Here is a 20,974-nt window from a genome sequence, read left to right as displayed (position 1 = left end):
TTTCATTTTCACAAGAAATGAAGGAGACAAAGCACCCCAAAATCTGTGGCCCAATTTCTCCCGAGTACGGCAATGCCTCACATGTGACCAAAAAATACCATTTGGGTGCATGGCAGGACTCAGAAGGGAAGGAGTGATATTTGGATTTTGCAGCACAGATTCTGGTGGAATGTTGGTTGGTGCTATGTCGCATTAGCAAGACCCCCGAAGCACCAATACAGTGGAACCCCCCCACAAGTGACCCCATTTTGCAAACTACACCCCTCAGGGAATTCAACTAGGGGTATAGTGTACATTTCAAACCCCCAGGGGTTTCACCAATTGTGGTACAACTGGGCAGTGAAAATGAAAAATTTAATTTTTTACACAAAAATGCAGTTCTGGCTCAAAATTTTTCATTTTCACAAGGAATGAAGGAGACAAAGCACCCCAAAATCTGTGCCCCAATTTCTCCCGAGTACGGCAATGCCTCACATGTGACCAAAAAATACCATTTGGGTGCATGGCAGGACTCAGAAGGGAAGGAGTGATATTTGGATTTTGCAGCACAGATTCTGGTGGAATGTTGGTGGGTGCTATGTCGCATTAGCAAGACCCCCGAAGCACCAATACAGTGGAACCCCCCCACAAGTGACCCCATTTTGCAAACTACACCCCTCAGGGAATTCAACTAGGGGTATAGTGTACATTTCAAACCCCCAGGGGTTTCACCAATTGTGGTACAACTGGGCAGTGAAAATGAAAAATTTAATTTTTTACACAAAAATGCAGTTCTGGCTCAAAATTTTTCATTTTCACAAGGAATGAAGGAGACAAAGCACCCCAAAATCTGTGCCCCAATTTCTCCCGAGTACGGCAATGCCTCATGTGTGACCAAAAAATACCAGTTGGGTGCATGGCAGAAGGGAAGGAGTGATTTTTGGATTTTGCAGCTCAGATTCTGGTGGAATGAATGGTGGGTGCTATGTGGCATTAGCAAGACCCCCGAAGCACGGTGAAATGATGAACCTAATAATCCATAGATGTGTGGTATATTTTAAAACACTCCTTTATACATAGGCCGGGTTTGTCGGGGCAAGTTTCACAGTGGAAAATAGTATCCTTTCTTATTCCCTTTTTATAGCAAACTTTGCACCTTTTTTGTGTCCTGCCCTTTTTTGCAGTGGAGGGGATTTCGTTAGGAAAATGCTGCCCTGGTACAATACGGGGGCCAGTACTAGAAGTACTGGGGCCCTCTGCCTGCTGGTTCCCAAATATTAGGCCCTTTATGACTTCCTCTTGAAAGTGCATAAATGTCCCCCTCTGGCTGGTAGAACGGAATAGCACGTAAGCGTTATACAGTGCCATCTGGATGATATACACGGCCAGCTTCTTGTACCAGATTTTTGTTTTCCGCAGGGCACTGTACAGCTTCAGTACCTGATCTGAAAGATCCACTCCGCCCATGTACTTATTGTAATCTAGGATACAAATAGGTTTTGAGGTGTGGGTACTGGTACCTCGTACAGGGACGGAGGTGGTACGGTCTCCATGAATTGTTGTCAGTATAAGGACATCCCTCTTGTCCTTATATTTGACCAACAACATATTTTCGGTGGATTGTGCCCTGCTTTCACCCCTTCTCAGTACTTGGGCAATGTGCGTTTTTGGGAGGCCTCTTTGGTTCTTGCGCACAGTACCGCAAGCTGCTGTACCTCTTGAACCAAGGGCCTTAAACAGGGGGATGCTAGTGTAAAAGTTATCCACATAGAGGTGATAACCCTTATCCAGGAAGGGGTGCACTAAATCCCAGACAATTTTTCCACTAACACCTACGAGGGAGGGGGGGCATTCTGGCGGTTCAATTCTTGAATCCTTCCCTTCATATACCCTAAACCTGTGGGTGTACCCTGAGGTGCTTTCACACAGTTTATACATTTTTATGCCATACCTTGCCCTCTTACTGGGAAGGTACTGGCAGAATTTAACCCTTCCTTTAAAATGTATAAGGGACTCGTCGATACAAATAAATTTTTCAGGGATGTACATCTCTGCAAATTTGGCACTGAAATGATCAATGACCGGCCTGACTTTGAATAGCCGGTCAAAGGTGGGATCATCTCTGGGTGGGCACTGTGCATTATCGGTGTAATGTAAAAATGTAAGGATTGTCTCAAAACGAGTCCGAGCCATGGCCATACGGTAAAGTGGGGTGCTGTACAGAACATCTGTACTCCAATATTGCCTAATTTCTGGCTTTTTTACTATGCCCATATGTAACACCAGACCCCAAAACGTCATCATCTCTACTGCATCTACAGGGGTCCACCTAGCAAATGATGACGTGGGGTTTTGAGCAATAAACTGCTGGGCATATAAATTACTTTGGTCCACCATTAAATTTATAAAATCATCAGAGAAAAATAATTTGAAAAAGTCAATTTCTCTGAGACCTGTTGAATCAAATTGGATTCCTGGGATGGCCAAAAACTCAGGAACCTGGGGCTCAAAATTGTCTGGTGGTGGGGTCCATACGGGATCAATCATTTGGGGGGGGGGGGGGTCTCAGCTGCTCTACGGGGGCGTCTTTGAGGGGGTCCCTCATCACTAGAGGAGGAAGATGAGGTTAAGACGAATCCTTCAAATTCCCCGCTTGCATCACTGGCTGTGTAAGAGTCAGAGGCAAGCATGGCATATGCCTCCTCCGCTGAATACATTCTTCTGGATGACATTTGGGATGACATTTGGGATGCCATTTTTATTTTTGTGTTTCTGTAAGTGTAATGTTTCAACACGTGTATAGTGTAGGGGGGGTACAAACTTTATTTCAACACGGGGGGTATGTAGTGTGTAGTGTAGAAAAAAAAATACTTTATACAGGAATTTGATCCCAATAAAAAAAAAAATTAGATCAACCCTGTGCCGAAAATGCTGATCAGTGATGTACGTCACTGATCAGCGCTCAGCGGCCACAGGACACCCACAAAAGCAACGTGGGTGTAAAAACAAAACCCCACTGCACTCTCCAAAACAAAAAAACTGCAGATCAGTGATGCAGTGATGCAACACTGATTAGCAGTGAGGGGCAGCAGGCACACAACTGTGGGTGCAACCTGACAGGGTATATATATATAAAAAAAAAAACCTGCACCCCCAAAAAGTTGCTGATCAGTTAATTTATAACTGGGGGGGCCGCAGGGGGGGCAGCAGTCAGTTGCACAGGCAGCACAACCTTTGGTGCAACTGACAGATATATATATATATATATAAAAAAAAAAACCCTGCACCCCCAAAAAAGTTGCTGATCAGCACAGATATACTGATCAGCACAAAAGGGGGGGGGCAGCAGACACAAAATATAGCACTCTCTGTCACTATCTGTCACTATCTGTCACTCTATGACACTGCAGCAGCAGCACACAGGAAGTCACAAGATCCAGGAAGCATCCAGCTGCTAGCAGCACGCTACCAGCGGTGATCAGGTAAGTATCAGGCAAGGATCAGGTCAGTATATCACGACAGATTGGCACGGTGACCGCTCTGCACGCAATTCCAGACCGGAATGGCGTCTGCAGCGCAGTCACCGTTAGTTTAAATCACGCGCCATGGCTGTGATTGGTCCGTCGGTCCGACGGACCAATCACAGCCTTGGGGGCAGGTGGGGTGAGGTGTGGTCATCACCGGTGACCCCCTCACGCCCCCTCACACCCGGCGGTGATTGATCCCTGTGTTACCGAGCGTCTGATTCGCCGGTAACACAGGAAAACGCTGCAATTGGCTGTTCACATTGAACAGCCAATCGCAGCGATCGCATGCTGGGACATGTCTGCTGTCAGGGACAGCAGACATCGTCCCTCTGTCACCGCGTCCCTAGACGCGGTGACAGTTTAAAGTCATGACGTATATATACGTCATGTGTCGGGAAGTACATCCCGGCCATGACGTATATATACGTTAAATGTCGGGAAGGGGTTAAATATAGGAAGAGATACCCCCCCCCATAAAAAAACAAAACAAAAAAAAAACGCACTGCCGCCCTTAATTAGTACACAGATTTAGTTAGACTTCACCTCTATGTCAGTTTGTTTCTACCCAGTTTGTTTAATAACTGTTATTTCCAATGTTGTAAAGCGCAACAGAATATGCTGCACTATATAAGAAACTGTAAATAAATAAATCTCTCCAACCTGAAGTAGATGCTGTGGCTGATTCTGCATCAGACAGTTCTCTGCGCACAAATGCAAGCTTTAGCACACAGGACATACGCAGTTTGGTGCATCACTGTCTTACTGGCACTTGGCCAGAAACTGCCGGTGGTGAAGGGAAGCCTGCAGCTGGGGAAAGTGCCTACCTGAAAGATGACTGTGGACTGAAAACCAATGGGCAGAGTGGATTTCCTCAAATTAGCATAAATTAGTAAATTAGGCTTTTGCCTGCAACTATAGTCTTCTTCTGTCCAACTAAGAATAAGCTCCACTGAGGCGGAACCAGAAGGCGGGGAGGGTTGGTGAGCTACCGCTTTGATTACTAATAAAGCCATTACCAATTCTAACAATATTAAAACTTTCTTATATAGCGCACACATATTCCGCAGCGCTTTACAGAGAATAGTTGAACATTCACATCAGTCCCTGCCCCAGTGGAGCTTACAATCTATATTCCTTAGCACATGTATACGCACACAGACATTCTAGGGTTAAGTTTGCTAAAAGCCAATTAACCTACCTGTATATTTTTGGATTGTGGGAGGAAACCGGAGTACCCGGAGTAAACCCACGCAAGTATGGGGAGAATATACAAACTCAGCACAGTTAGAGCCATGGTGGGTATTGAACCCATAACCTCAGCGCTGTGAGGCAGTAATGCTAACCAATACATCACGGATGGTGATGCTTTCATTTAGAAGGTATGTGCTCTCAAACACAGACAAATGAAAAGATGCTTTAAAAAAACGTTTCAACTAGGAGTTAAATGTGCTGCTGTCACAGCTTCTCTCCTGTCTAGATCATTTTTGTTCTGTACAGGATGCAGCAGAGCAGCAAGGTATTAAAACTATGATTTCCAATATCTCCAAACTATTGTGCCACTGATATGGATAAAAAGTGACCTGCAGGGTCACATCCTCCCATAAGCAGACACTTATTTCAGACTCCCAGTGGACGTGATTAATGGTTCTCTGGATAAAGGCTACAAGCTCACTTACCTTTGCACATGCTAAAAGCCCCAGGGATATGGCAACTCTTGCTCGTAAATCAGGATGGTCTTTGGGCCAAACATAGGAAAACATTGCTTTTAAGATTTTCTTTGAATCCACTTCTTTTAGCTGTGGGAAAAATAAAAACAAGGTTGTATAAAAACTGTACTCAAGTTCTCTTTCACAAATAAATAAAATAAGTGAAAATGTATATATTCTAGATTTACACAGACTCAATTTATTTCACAGATGTTTGGCGCTTCTGCCACACAGTCATATAGAATAGTAAGCATGCTGTATAGTACACAGTGTAAAGATAAACATACTGGATTTACACAGCAAGGCGAAGATATAATTCTGTTGGAACATTACATGACATAACCATGAAGAAAGCGCGACTGCTTTTTGCTTGGACACGAGTAGGGGTGGGGATGTTGATGAACTACATATCCCAGCATGCATGGCCTTCGTTGTGGTATTTGGCCATGCTGAAACTGATGCAAGGCATTCTGGGATGTGTAGTCCATCCACAGGTGGAGGGCTGCTTGTTGCCCAGAGTGAGAGCAAAAATGGCTTTCCTCCCGTAATTACCCGCAATGTGCGCAACATCACGCTTTATTGACTATCCCGCTTAGATTAGTGTAATGTACGGAACAAAAAGCCAGTACCGTCATTCAGTTTTTGTAGATCTTTGTAATAATGGTTTCCATCACACACATAGGGTCCATTCTGTCTGAAGTCAATTAAAGTACCAGTGTGGTTTTGCAAACTTATAACACCAAGGTTAGCTCTCATAGAGCTGTACATGCTATCAAATTAAAAGGCCATTAATTTCCCCATAAAGATCACTTTAAAAGAAGTCTTGATCTTTGTGGCTTTGCAAAACCAAATAGTGTTTCATTACAATGACAGCCTGTATAAAAATGCCAATTGACTGCAATTTACTTGGTATTACAAACTCTGCAGAGACGTGTACAATCTTTCTCTCCCCTATACCAATCGATAAATCTCTCTGAAGTGTTAACATTGCCATGAAAGACAACAGTAGGCAGAGACATAAATTATCTCTCCAGTGACTGAGCAATTCTGCTGGATTGAGGCTGTAAAAGCTGGTAATTGGTATGCATCAAGTACACAAAGAAGGCAAAAAAAAACCAGTACACAGAAAAGCGACATAATCGATGCCCGTGCATTAAATTTCTACTAATTAGACATGTACTCCTTCCTGAGTTCTGTCCATACCATGGTAGGTGGTCATGGAAGTAGGAATGTCCATTGACTATCAATAGTTACAAATCAAAGACTGTTACCTGGCAGTGTCATATAGATCATTGAGAACCAAATGGTTCATTAAAGCCCGACATATATTAAAAGAGATGTACAGGGGTGCTAATTATAGCACTTGTGATCCTGTGAGGAAACCTGGAAAACATGTACTTTTTGGGTCCTCCCAAATCTGGAGTTGAAAAACAGTTGTTAGGAAGTCCGGTAATAGTGCTTTATTGCCAGCATCCTGGTACCCACAGACTCCATTGATGTGTCTGCTGATAATGTTTAACCAGAATCATCATAAAGTCCAGAGATGAGGGAATGCATCTACCAGCCTGACTTTAAGAAACACAAGGGCATCCTTATTTAAAAAAGGAGAATCTCTTCCTTACTGTATGGCCCTTTGGTAGTTCCTGTCTAGAAATGACAATACAGCATGTTAAGAAGTACATGGAAATACATTCTAATGTCAAATCCATCATGACATAAAAGACAGACTTTTAGAAAGAGGTGTGCCACATTATTCCTACATATTGTAGATTTCATTTAAACATATTAAAAAAATATAAATTTCATATAAATATAAAAAAAATGTAAAATCAAGTTTATTTTATTGTTTTACCATAACACAAATAATGATAAAAAAAATACTAAAAAAAAAAATACTAAATAATGGGTCATACACATGGGGGGTGTAAGCCCTATTTGTAACTAGAGCACTTAGAAATAAAGCATGGATTGCTTTGTGTGTATGCCCCCCCATCGATGGCAATGTGCGGTCCCACACTGTTTATTCTGCTTACATTGCAGGGTTTGGCTGAGTGATCCCTGCCTAAGCACCTCCCTCAGCATGGGGCTGCAGTCACAGCATGTCTACAGAGCTAAGGATAGAGTCAAACACAGCGGAGCAGCCAGTCCCGTTCAGCAGGACCCGCTACGCTGCAAGGAGCATGAACACAGGCTTCTATGCAGCCTACCACACATTAGAGGAGTGGGACCGCAGCCGCCAGGTCCTACCGAAGCATGCTAAGGTAGAACCGGACGACCAGATTTAGAGAAGAGCACCTTCATACATAGTGTTCATTCTAGCACTCGACATCTTTGAAAACCCATGCAGTTTCTCTTCCCTACGCTGTCTGTTGTAGTGCTTCTAGAACAGTGTGGTCTGTGTATCAGCACTGATATGTAAACCAGACCTGTGCTAGAAACACAATTGCAGACAGCGACACCCCAGGCAGGGAAGAGGAACTGCTTGGGATTTCAAAGATGCCGGGTGCTAGACTGAACACTAATACATACAGTGTGCTGTGACGAAACGACATGGACCGGGACTAAGAACCTTCATATTCACCTCTCGTTTCTCACAGTGTAATGTACTTTTTAATCCTTGGCTCAGTTTATAGACAAGAGCAGCTGTGTTTTATTGATATCGTTATGTACTGTTATCAGGTCTAATCTTGCAGGATTGTATGTATTGGAGAGAAACAGGTTATTGACAGAAAGCAGAGCCAGGTAACTGGGCTAGCTAATTACCATGTCTGTCACATATGCTAGTCCATTGTGTGAGGCGTGATAGGTGTTGCTGGTAATGTAGCAGAACAATACCTGAGTGACTGGTACTATAGCTGCCAGACCAAGAGATATATCTAGGTCAGCAGGTAACCTGGGAGATAATAGGTCAGACCACCTAGGGAATATGTACAATGGGTCTCTGCTGCACTATACTGGCTCACCTAGCATTGGGATATCTGACCCTACCCCCTGAATAGACTTTGTGGCAGGGGGTGGACCGGGCCCGCTGGCGTCACTGTTTTTGGTGGTCCCGGGTCATGACAAAAAGGGGCGGGCCCAACCGGCGTCATCACTGAAGAGGGCGGACCCGGCCACCCGGAAGGCTCTACACTGACGGAGAAGTGCTGGGCATCGCTATCTACAATGGTGCCGGGCTTCCCCGGTCACTCCAGAGGGGACAGAGGCAGGCTGTTTTAGCTGGGCGCTGCCAGAGGGGCAGGGCGCATTTTGCCCTTTAAAAATTGGGCAGGGCGCAGTGCCCCGCTAAAACAGCCTAGCGGGAACACTAGCTACCAATTATCCTGTACCATGTGAGCATCTTTTTCTGTTGTGCTGTCATAATAAAGACTTATTTTTTATATAGTCTTGTCTGCCCGAGTGATTTGAATCCCACCGAGGGTAGTGCAGCACATGTGAGGGTGTTTTCCTCACATGTGCTGCACTAGGTTTTCCCTGAAATCGGGTCGGCAGTGTGTGTGTGTCCCCTTCCCTTTCCTCCTTGCAGCCAAGTGGGTCCCGCTGAACGAGATATGATTGGCTGCTCTGTGTGCCCCAAGCCTTAAATGTGCTGACATTATAGGCATCGCCATACTTCCTTCAATGGCATCTAATCCTTCGGTTTTACGCCACCCTAATACTTAGTTCAGATGCTGATGCTGCTAGGTTTATATTCTATGTACTTGTTCTATAATGTTTTCTTGCGTTGTTCACTTGTTTATGAGCTCTGCAACTGGGCACTGCGGATCCCTTGTGGTGCCATATAAATAAAGAATAATGATAATAATAATAATAATAATAATAATAATAATGATGATCTGTCAGGCAACTGCATAATTACAGATAATGATGTTGGGATGTGTCCTATACAAAAACTGCGGTACTTGTGTATTTTGGCGGCGCCCCCGATGTCCGTCGTACGACGAACAGATCGCATTGCATCGCATGCCATGCACCCGATGGCATACGATGCGACACGATTTTGAACCCCTATACGACCAAAAATCGTATAAGCACCCTAAAGGGTGCTTTTGAGCACTGAAATGGGTGCTTACAATGTTAAATGCACCCCCGCGCCACCCCCCCACTATAAACGTGAACCCGAAGCGTGGCGAGCGCAGCGAGCCCGCGAGGGGCGGCGGTACGCGTCCCACGGCCTTTTCATACCCCCACTATCCACGTCGGCGTGGAGTTGAGAATAGAATAGTGTGGCGAGCGCAGCGAGCCACCGAGCCCGAAGCGTGGCGAGCGCAGCGAGCCCTGCGAGGGGACGCGGATACCTTCACAGGTAAACGCGTCCCTTCGCGGGCTTCACAGGTATCCGCGTCCGCTCGCCACGCTTTGGGCTCGCTGCGCTCGCCACACTATTCTATTCTCAACTCCACGCCGACGTGGATAGTGGGGGTATGAAAAGGTCGTAGGACGCGTACCCCCGCCCCTCGCGGGCTCGCTGCGCTCGCCACGCTTCGGGTTCACGTTTATAGTGGGGGGGTGGCGTGGGGGTGCATTTAACATTGTAAGCACCCATTTGGGTGCTTAACATTGTATAAGCACCCATTAGGGTGCTTATACAATGTTTAATCGCATCGTATGGCATTGTATGCCATGTACAATGGCATACAATTTCAAAATTGTATGCCATCGTGCACTATCGAACGATATCGCGTCGCATACCATCGTATGCGTTATGGTATGCGATGCGATGGGCGCCGCCAAAATACACAAGTACCAAAACTGCTAAAATAAACCCAGCAGCAAGGGGGTTAAATGGCACAATACAGTGAATGGACTGGTGCACTTTATTCATATCGCATCACAGTTTTTAAATTTTGTGTTGATGCCAACATATGATAAAGAAAGGTGGAATGCTTTCCCGACACAGTGATTGAGTAGTGGAGAAGACATTTCCAATGTGGAGTCCTAGAAAAAGAGACTGTGTAAATCACAAAGTTCAACCGCACTGACCCTGTGGCTACCATTGTTAGTTTTACTTGCCAGGACTAATAATTGGTGATAAAATAGGCATTCCTGTCTGTATAGATAATATGCAATATACTGTACACTGCAGTGAACTCCCAGCTAAGAGCTGGAGAATTGTTCTGGCTTGCCTAATTGTGCGTAAAATGTCACCACTTCATTTAACAGGGCTGGCTCTGAAGTTGTGTAATCATGCATTATGAGTCCATTAAACCACAGAGCAAAATACTATATTTAAAGGCTAAACGTGAATTGAAGAGGTTCCCAAAAGAGCTCTTCAAAATGTGTAACCAATTTAAAGGAGAAAACCCCACTAAGGATACCAAAGAAGGGTGACAAGCATTGTGGATCTACAAGGAAAAGCGTTTAGTCCGTCAGTCCGAATTCCACTGTACTGCAATTGCTGTTAGAGGATTCTGTTGCTCAGGAAGAGAGAGTGCACCGTGACATATCTGTAATACGAACGTTGGAAAGATCCCATTGTCCGTAGTGCACATGAAATTATATGATCACAGCAAAAAAAAAAGTAAACCAAGCAAAACTATAAAAAGGACCACACAAAAATTTGGTCTAAAGAACAATGGGGTGGATGTATTAAGCCTTAAAAAGAGATAAACGCCAGTGTGATAAATGACAAGTCAGTCAGCTCCAACTGTCATGTTGTAATTGTAAAGCGCAACGGAACCTGCTGCGCTGTATAAGAAACGGTTAATAAATAAATGGTACTCTTTACCTAGAACGGCGCCCAAGATTTGGATCTTAGGCATCGCAAGGTAAAAAATCGCGTCGGTCGCATCGCATGCGACCAAAAAAAATCGCATGCGATTCGACCGACGCGATTACCGCGATTTTACATAGGGAACAATGTTAAATGGCCCACAGAGCCCAAATAGCCACCCTCAAGTGTGAAATGGCCCCCCCAATTGTTAACGCCACCCCACGATCAACGTCAACCCGAAGCGTGGCGAGCCCGCGCGGGGCGGCGGTACACGTCCTCCGACCTTTTCATACCCCCCACTATCCACATCGGCGTGGAGTTGAGAATAGAAAGTGTGGCGAGCGCAGCGAGCCACCGAGCTCGAAGCGTGGCGAGCCCCGCGAGGGGACGCGGATACCTTCACAGGTATCCGCGCCCGCTCGCCACGCTTCGGGCTCGGTGGCTCGCTGCGCTCGCCACACTTTCTATTCTCAAATCCACGCCGACGTGAATAGTGGGGGTATGAAAAGGTCGGAGGACGCGTACCGCCACCGCTCGCCACGCTTCGGGTTGACGTTGATCGTGGGGTGGCGTTAACAATTGGGGGGCCATTTCACACTTGAGGGTGGCTATTTGGGCTCTGTGGGCCATTTAACATGGTTCCCTATGTAAAATCGGGTCAATTGGGCCATTTAACATTGTTCCCTATGTAAAATCGCGGTAATCGCGTCGGTCGCATCGCATGCGGTTTTTGGTCGCATGCGATGCGACCGACGCGATTTACATTTTAACATGCATTTCTATGTGAAATCGCGGGCATCGCATTGGTCGCATCGCATGCCATTATAATGACATGCGATAAATGTTACAGGGTGTGTTTGAAAAATGGCAGTTAGAAGCCAACTAACTAGTCCCCCCCTAACCGTGAATCAGGTTTATACAAGCTGGACTGCAATTAGAGGAATCTGAATGTACCAGTATTAAATAAAGGATTACATCGAATTGGCCTACATCACCGGGTTGGTTTACACTTAGTATAAGAGACCCAATGGAGTTGATACCTTTACAGTGGGGAGAGGGACCAAGGCATATAAAAGTTACTTATATTTAGTATAAATTTTCTATACCATTTAAATGATTTAATATAGCAATGTATTAGTTTAAGGAGTTTGATCAATTAACTCCCAATGTAATTTTATTACAGAATATAATTAGTGTGGTAGATTTTTAATAACTAATATAAACCGTTACACCTGTCCCCTTAGGCTGCATTACTTTATAAGCTATGAGTCAGTATGGAACAAACATGTCACTATATAACACAAGAACACACATTTGGTATAAAAACATTACCCTTAAAGCAAATTAACACTCTCACTCTCATATCTGTAATACTTTACAGTGACTGGTGCATTATTGCTATTAATGACAGCTGAAGTCATATGAGAACTCATTGTTCACACAGATATTAATTACTTTGAGCCTTAATCAGAGATGTATGCAAAGGCATTTACAGCTGTGATCCTGTATTTGTGGATGTACAAAAATCTGCTAATACTGCTGTCTGGAAATGTAATGAGACACCACCAGCGGCCTTGTAATTATCAACATCTGCGTACAAACATGCAGCGGTGGTCGAGAGCCTTTTATTCTAAACCATTTGATTAACCCTGTGGTCACACTGAATGACTGCGGGCACTATGTTTTCTGCATAAGAGTTGGCAGGTGTGGGCTTTTTTGGTAATTTTTACTGCCGCTCCCTGTATCCGCCACCAAACGGTTCCTGATTTTCAATCAATTCACAAATGAGCGACTTTGCAAAAAGGTACCAAGGTGCATGTGCAGTTGTCTGAGAATTGCTCATCTCTGTAAATATTGGGAGTGCGTACATCTCTAAAATCAGGCCCTTTATACAATGGGTCATTTCATGTCAAGTGATCCAATGCAAATTACCTTCCATTACAATTCAGTTTCCTGCACATATTTAATGCTACGAGTATCTGGAATATACATCATAAAAGAATGTCATGCAATTTGAGTTCTGGGGCTTTTAAAATGTAAAACACCCACACATGTTGTCACTTGTAAGCAGGCACATATATAATTCTCCAAGCCCAGGTTCCAGATATTTACAAAAATATATTTTTGAACATTTCATGTTTGTGTCCGGTTACTCAAAATTAATCAATTTTTGACCTTATCTGAGGTACAGCACTTTAAATTTATAGAACCTAGTAAAGTGAAAGAGGCAGTGATGTTCCATAGCAACCAACTTTCATTTTCTAGACCAGTGGTTCCCAACTCTGTTCCTCAAGTACCCCCAACAGTGCACGTTTTCGAGGTCTCTACACAGAATTACAAGTGAAATATTTAGCTTCACCTGTGATCTTTTAAAATGTGGCTGAATAATCTGTGCACCTGCTGGGTGACCTGGAAAATGAACTGTTGCGGGTACTTGAGGACCAGGGTTGGGAACCACTGTTCTAGACTATACTAGAAAAAATAGGATTTATGGTCTTACCTTGATAAATCCCTTTCTTTGAGTCCATAGGGGCACAGGAATTCACGCTGGGTATGAGAGGTGAGGTAGCAGAGCGTGCACCAAAGGGTTACAGAAATGTACCCAGCATGCTCCCTGCCTCCCTTCTCCCTCATATCCTGCCCCCTGACCCTGGGTCACCAGTTTCGTTAGCAAGCCCAAGGCAGGAGCCGAGCAGAGAAGAAGGAAGAGCAAACACACACACATAGCATACAGGGCCAAAGCCATGGAACTTCCCCATATAGGAAGCCCCGCTACCAGGTGCGTCTGGGAGGGCGTCCTGTGCCCCCTATGGACTCAAAGAAAGGGATTTATCAAGGTAAGACCATAAATCCTATTTTCTTTTTCGTCCACTAGGGGGCATAGGAATTCACGCTGGGACGTCCTAAAGCTGTCCCCTCACGGATGGGGGACGCTCCTGGACTGCGGAAAGCACATGTCTACCAAACTGCGCATCAGTCGATGCAAAAGTATCAAAAGCATAAAACTTGATAAATATGTGGGAAGAAGACCAAGTCGCTGCCTTGCAGAGTTGTTCTGCCGAGGCCCCTCGACTAGCGGCCCAGGATGTACCCACAGACCTGGTAGAGTGTGCCGTAACCCCCTCAGGGGGAACCAACTGCGCTGAAAGATACGCTTGACGAATGACTGATCTGAGCCATCTCGCCAAGGATTGTTTGGAAGCAGGCCAACCTCGCTTATTGGCCTCATACAAAACAAAGAGTGAATCCGACTTACGAGTCGCCTTAGTCTTGCGAAGGTAAATCTGCAACGCACGGACTACATCAAGAGAAGCCTCCGCTTCCGATGATCCAGGAAAAGAAGGAGCTACAATCTCCTGGTTAAGGTGGAATTTTGACACAACCTTAGGCAGAAAATCCAGCTTGGTACGCAGAACCGCCCTGTCCGGGTGAAACACCAGAAAGGGAGGTCTCCAAGACAATGCACTAAGGTCGGAAACCCTTCTAGCCGAAGAAATAGCCAGGAGGAAGGCCACCTTCCAGGACAGCCACTTCAAATCCACCTCCTCCAACGGTTCAAAAGGAGATGACTGAAGAGCCCTGAGAACCAAAGCGAGATCCCATGGAGCCACCGGTGGGCTTACCGGAGGCTGAACATGAAGAACCCCTTGAAAAAAAGTTTTTACATCAGACATGAACGCCAACTTCCTTTGAAACAAAATCGACAAGGCTGACACTTGTACCTTTAAGGAAGAAAGACGTAAACCTAAATTTAAGCCCGCCTGAAGAAACTCCAAAAGGCGGGAAATACGAAAACGTCTAGGCTGAAAACCTCTAGACGAACACCAAGCAAAATAAGTCCTCCACACTCTGTAGTAAATACGTGCTGACGAAGGCTTTCTAGCACGCACCATAGTATGAATGACCTCCGGTGAAAACCCTTTATGCCTCAAAAGGGATACCTCAACAGCCAGCCCGTCAAAGCCAGGCGGCTCAGGTCCGGGTGGCGGAACGGACCCTGAGTGATGAGGTCTGGACGTAGAGGCAGTCTCAGAGGAGATGCCACTGACAGATTCCTTAGGTCGGCGTACCAACCTCGACGGGGCCAATCTGGGGCCACTAGTATCATCATTCCTCCTTCCTTCTTGAACTTGGGTGCTCTACCCAAGTGGATCATCCTTTGAGAAGGAGTCAGAAACGATTTTCTCCAGTTTATCTTCCAGCCGTGAGATGACAGAAGCGTAATCACCAACTGCAGATGACTCTGCAGTAGATCTGGAGAATTCGCCACAATCAGGAGGTCGTCCAGGTACGGGATCACTCGAACCCCCAGACGGTGCAAGTGAGCCGCCATAACTGCCATCACTTTGGTGAACACCCTGGGAGCCGTGGAAAGTCCGAAAGCCAATGCCCTGAACTGGAAGTGGTCCTCCTGGATGGCGAACCTCAAAAACCGCTGATGGTCCTGCCGGATGGGAATGTGGAGGTACGCATCCTGGATATCTAGCAAGGCCATGAAGTCCCCCGGTTCCAGAGATAGAATAATGGACCGAAGGGACTCCATACGAAACTTCGGCACCTTCAAAAACACATTGAGCGACTTCAGATTAAGGGACCGGTCGGTGAGAACCGTCCGGCTTGTCGATCAGAAACAGAGTGGAGTAGAACCCCTGCCCCCTCTGTTCCTGAGGAACTGGAACAATAACGTTCGAGTCCAAAAGGGATCGGATGGAAAGATGTAGCGTTAGTTGTTTAAAATAACGCTGAGGAGGGGGAACCCGGAACGTTAGGGCATAGCCCCTGGAGACCACCCCCCTGACCCAAACATCCGTCGTGGTGTCGCACCATGTTGGCGCAAAGGACACGAGACGGCCCCCCACCCTGGGATCCCCCGGGTGGGGGCTCGCCCCGTCAGGCTGCCGGCTTGTCACTTTGCTTGGCCGCTGGGCGTCTGGTAGCCCAGGGCTGCTTGGTGCGGGGTTTGGCTGCTTTAGAGGTCAAGGCAAATCTGGCAAAAGGCTGACCTCTGGCCTTGCCATGGGTCCGAAAGGACCGAAACGCAGACTTCTGTCGTGGAGGAGCCGCCGAAGGCAAAAATGCCGACTTAGAAGCCGCCAGGGTAGTCACAATCTTGTCCAACTCTGGACCAAAAAGAGTATCCCCATGAAACGGGAGAGCCTCCAAGGCCCTCTTAGAATTGTTATCCGCTCGCCAGGACCTAAGCCACAAAACACGCCTAGCAGCAATGGTGGCTGCCGAAGCCTTAGAAGCCAGGACTCCCGAGTCCAGAGCAGCCTCCCCCAAATACAAACTAGCCTTTTGTATGTTCTGTACATGGCCAAGGAGAGATTTACGACTAGAACCGTCGGACAAACCCCTCTCCAACATGCCCGCCCATTCAGAAACTGCCTTGGAAACCCATGCTGCTGCAAGAGAGGGACGCGTGACCGCCCCCACCTGTGAATAAGCAGTTTTAAGGAAATTCTCCAATTTCCTATCTGAAGGATCCTTCAAAGATGAAGAATCCGGAATGGGCAGAACTGAAGAGCGAACCAGCCTTGCCACATGAGCATCCACCGGGGGGAGGCTTTTCCCACTTAGCCCTCTCTGAGGGAGGGACCGGATAAAATGAGGTAAGCCGCTTGAAAAGCTAGAACCTTCTAGACGGCTGAGCCCATGCTGTCTCCAATAAATCTTCCATATGGGCCGAAGGTGGAAACTGAGCCGACACCTTCTTTACCCTCTTAAAGAGTGGGGCCTTACTACTAGGAGCAGGGGCCTCATCCTCCAACTGGAGGACTGCCTTGACCTCCCGCACCAGTGTGCCTACCTCTGCCGAGGACAAAGTGTCGTCGGCCACAGCGGACTCCAGATCCGAAGTATCAGTAGACCCCCTGTAGCAGAGTCCGAATCCGAATCCTGAGAATCCTGCAAAGGACTCCTCTGCCTAGGCTGCCTCCTGGACCCCCTGCCTGCCAAACTAGCCGTTAACCCCTGCACAGACTGTGCAAAGGACTGCATCTATGGGGGTTCTATATAAGCCTGAGCTGCCCCATAACTGGCACTAGCGACAGGGGTGCAGGGGGAGCTGGTGCAGACTAGCGGTCAACCAGCTGTGCCATTACCTGAGTCAGTGTCGAGGCCCAAGCTGGTTCCTGCTGGGTAGGAGGCAGTGGTAACGGGTTTGCTTCCACAGTGATGCACTTGGAACAAACCTCCTCCTCTTCTTGAGACAGTATATCTCTACAGGTACGCTGCATTGGAGATGGAGCCTCCTTGCTGGGCTTCGCCTTAGGCATACTGACCGAGCAAACAGACAAAAAACCAGCAGTTACCACCAGACACAGAATAAGCAAGTGTTCCTATATATGAAAGGCCCAGGGGCACTACACACTTGCAGCCTTTCACACAAAAGCTTTAGCAAAGCAATTTGTATAGGGCAAATATATTCACAGTTCAGCAAGCTGAAAACTGGAGACAGAGTTTATGCAACACATAAACTCTGTATGGTGACAACTTCACTCTCCTGTAACAGACAAGATTGGCCTGTCCAATATACAGGAAAGGAGACAGTAGCAGAGCTCAACAAACCAGCCAGCAGAAGGAGAGGAGAATACTATAACAAACCAGGCTCCAGGAGCAAGGTGTAAGGAAGAATTCCAGCAGCCTCCGTCTCTATACCCAGCATGTGCCAGAATGGCTGCTGATTTGGTATTTAAGGAGGAGCTGGAACACCTGGGGCGATGAGAGCAAGTACTCAGCACGTCCCCATGGGTGGGGGAGTGACCTCAGGCCATCCAATACACCCCCTCAGGCACCAACCTCCGGGGACATAGCCTGAATAACTGTCCCTGGTGGTCTAGTGGAAGGGTGGCTACGCCAGACCCACACTGCCTGCCCCCCCGCTGACTCCCACAAATCGGGGGGGATCTGCCGCTAGACGCTAACCGCTGCTTACCTGTCCCAGGACGGGGCGCAGCTGCGGGAGCCTCTGGAGTGAAGACCCCGCGACGGAAGACCCCAGCCCAGTTGCCAGCGCTGCCGTCTCCGTGTGTAGGAGCTGCGCCGCTGGTGCTCACTATAAGAGCACTCGCTGCGGCAGCTCAGTAACCCTGGCTGTACTAACAGCCGAGAAAAAAATGGCGCCGCTCAGTCTGCCTGGGCACCAAAGAAAAAACTGGTGACCCAGGGTCAGGGGGCGGGATATGAGGGAGAAGGGAGGCAGGGAGCATGCTGGGTACATTTCTGTAACCCTTTGGTGCACGCTCTGCTACCTCACCTCTCATACCCAGCGTGAATTCCGGTGCCCCCTAGTGGACGAAAAAGAAAAAGTCTCTAGACTCTGATAGGTTTCTAGGGTCGACAACTTCCATTTTCCAAAACACTGGAATGAGGCATGTAAGGCTAAGTTCCTATCAATACCATCAAATTGTTGGATTCTAACAGTAACATAAACATAAACATATCATTCATTGTTAGTAGTATGATTTTCTCCTAGTTACTACGACACTTTAGAGTTGCATGGACAGACAACAGATGACGTCACTCGCGACCCGTTTCCAAGGCAGTAAAGGAAATAAGTCACTGTCTGCCTACAGACAGATTGACTGATTTCCTTTATTGCCTAGGAACACACCCTAATCCATCCAAGGCCTAACCTGTGGTATTTTGTTTTTATCAGTTTTATTTGTTTTTATGCTTTATGCTTAAAATACATTTTTGATACTGAGACAGTCCCTATCTCCTTTATCCATTACTCCCACACATGAGCAAAGCTTATTGGAGACATTTAAAAGGGTCCATCAACCAAAGAAACCTTTATAGGCGTCCTCCTGTAAGACGTACTGTAAGTACGGTATGCATTTTCCAGACCAGACCCACTCTACACAAGGTGGTACCCCTAAAGAAGCCTCTATATGCATGGTGTTACACGTTTCTTTGTGTCCGGTATGATATAAAGGTTCCCCTTGCTCTTTTAATACATGGAAACTGTTAACCCAAAATTGACATAGGAATTACGGTTTCCTAGCACAGCGCCCATCGCATCGTATACCATAAGACTAAATATGGTATGCAAAAAAACAAGGGCTTCCCGACAACACTGCGCCTCCAAATCTGCAGCTCGGTTTCTATCTCAGGAGCACCACTCCTCCACAATACAGATATACAAAGAAAAAGATAGAAACCAAGCGCTAATCCTATTCACAATTGGTGGGAGTAGGTTCAGGTAGGACCTTGTCTCGAACCGCCCCCAGAGTATATTTCTTCAGCTGTAACAACCTAATGGACCACACTGACCTTAGTGATGGTCCCTATGTACACATAGCATTTTCTTTTACTCTTTTCATTCAGAGGTCATCTACTGCTTCAGAGGTTAAGGGTGGATGTACTGACCTGGGTATTGGTCCCTATGTTTACATAAGAGTTTCTTTTCGGAGCTCAGGTTCCCCCAGATCACAACACCAGCACTGATAGCAGGTTTCTTTTTCCAAAAGTTTTATTGCTCCAAATAAAAAGTAAATCCAAACCAGATAAAAATAGTATTAAAAACTGCACAGGAGCCTTCACCAGGTGGAACCAACAAAAAACATTGTAATCCTCATCACCCGGGATGAGATTGGGATGGAATGTCCGCCCAGATGGAATAAGGCAAATGTTGATCCTTCCTGGTTCTGGCCTCCTGATTACACCAACGCGTTTCTGACAGGGTCCTTCCTCAGGGTGATGTGATGTTGTACAATAAGAAATTGTATGCCATACAATGCGATGGTATAGGATTTTTTTTATTGTACAACCACCCTGATGGCTCCTTACAATGTTAATTGCCCCCCGCTATCAACGGCAACCCGAAGCGTGGCGAGCGCAGCGGTACGCGTCCTCCGACCTTTTCATACCCCCACTATCCACGTCGGTGTGGAGTTGATTTTAGATAGTGTGCAGTGAGCCACCGAGCCCGCAGTGTGGCGAGCGCAGTGAGCCCCACGCGCGGACGCGGAATACATGTAAAGTAATACGCATGCGCTCGCCACGCTTCGGGCTCGGTAGCTCGCCACACTATCTAAAATTAACTCCACGCCGACGTGGATAGTGGGGGCATGAAAAGGTCGGAGGACGTGTTCTGCCACCCAGGGCTATTTTTCAGCAGGCTCCAGCAGGAACTGAGGCCCTTATTCTAGTTCACTCTTTCTGACAAAATATTTCTTAGATGGACAAAACCAGTGCACTGCAGGTGAGGCAGGTGTAAAACCCCACCCAAATCTAATTATCTCTGCACAAGTAACACCTCCCTCACCTGCAGTACACATGGTTTTGTCCATCAAAGAAATATTTTGTCAGAAAGAGTGAACTAGAATAAGGGCCTCAGTTCCTGCTGGAGCCTGCTGAAAAATAGCCCTGCCGCCACCGATTGCCACGCTTTGGGTTCGCGTTGATAGTGGGGGTATCGTGGGGGTGCATTTAACATTGTAAGCACCCATTAGGGTGCTTATACAATTAAAAATCGTATCGCATCGCATGCGGCTATATGGCATGTGATGCATGCAATGGCATAAGATGCCATAAGATGGAAATCTTGGGCGCCGTGCTAGGAAACAAGCACCGAATATTCTATTATTTCTCCTGTTATTTAAATGGTACATGGATCTATGAAAATGGGGATATAAACCAGCGACCAGGCATAAAGAAACCGTGATAGGAATTCATACACTTTAGCTGTTGTAAGTGTGGTACGCTACCTGTCGATACCCCCTCTCCTTTGGCACAAGAGGTGGACCCCTAAAAGAAACCTTGATACACGGGATACCATTCACATATATGTGAGTTTGGTATGCAACCAATCACGTGTGTTCCCTTCATTCATACCCCTTTTTTTGATATTTTGAGAATCTTACACAATTTTTTGTTTATTTTTCTGAACATCACCTTTAACATCAATTATCGTTTGATGTCACAACCACCACACTACGGAGTCAAGCGCCATCAATATTGTTCTGTCCTTGTAATAACTACTGATTTCTGTAAATGCTATCTTTGTATATGCTGGTTACTGCATTCAGCAGTTATTAGTCATG

The 20,974-nt window shown here is 46.4% G+C and overlaps 1 protein-coding gene across 1 annotated transcript in view; it reads right to left on the bottom strand.

Annotated features, from left to right (window-relative positions):
* ABCB7 (ATP binding cassette subfamily B member 7) overlaps positions 1 to 20,974 on the bottom strand; it is a 135,811-nt gene that overhangs the window by 75,657 nt on the left and 39,180 nt on the right. Inside the window, exon 4 of the mRNA XM_083159247.1 lies at positions 5,183 to 5,302. Coding sequence (XP_083015373.1) covers positions 5,183 to 5,302 — 120 coding nt within the window. The remainder of the gene's footprint in view (positions 1 to 5,182; positions 5,303 to 20,974) is intronic.

This window comes from Crinia signifera, chromosome 9 (assembly GCF_055691185.1).
Source record: "Crinia signifera chromosome 9, ASM5569118v1, whole genome shotgun sequence".
NCBI classification, from domain to species: domain Eukaryota; kingdom Metazoa; phylum Chordata; class Amphibia; order Anura; family Myobatrachidae; genus Crinia; species Crinia signifera.
Note: the sequence above shows the minus strand (reverse complement) of the source record. Positions and strands in the feature narration are given on the sequence as shown.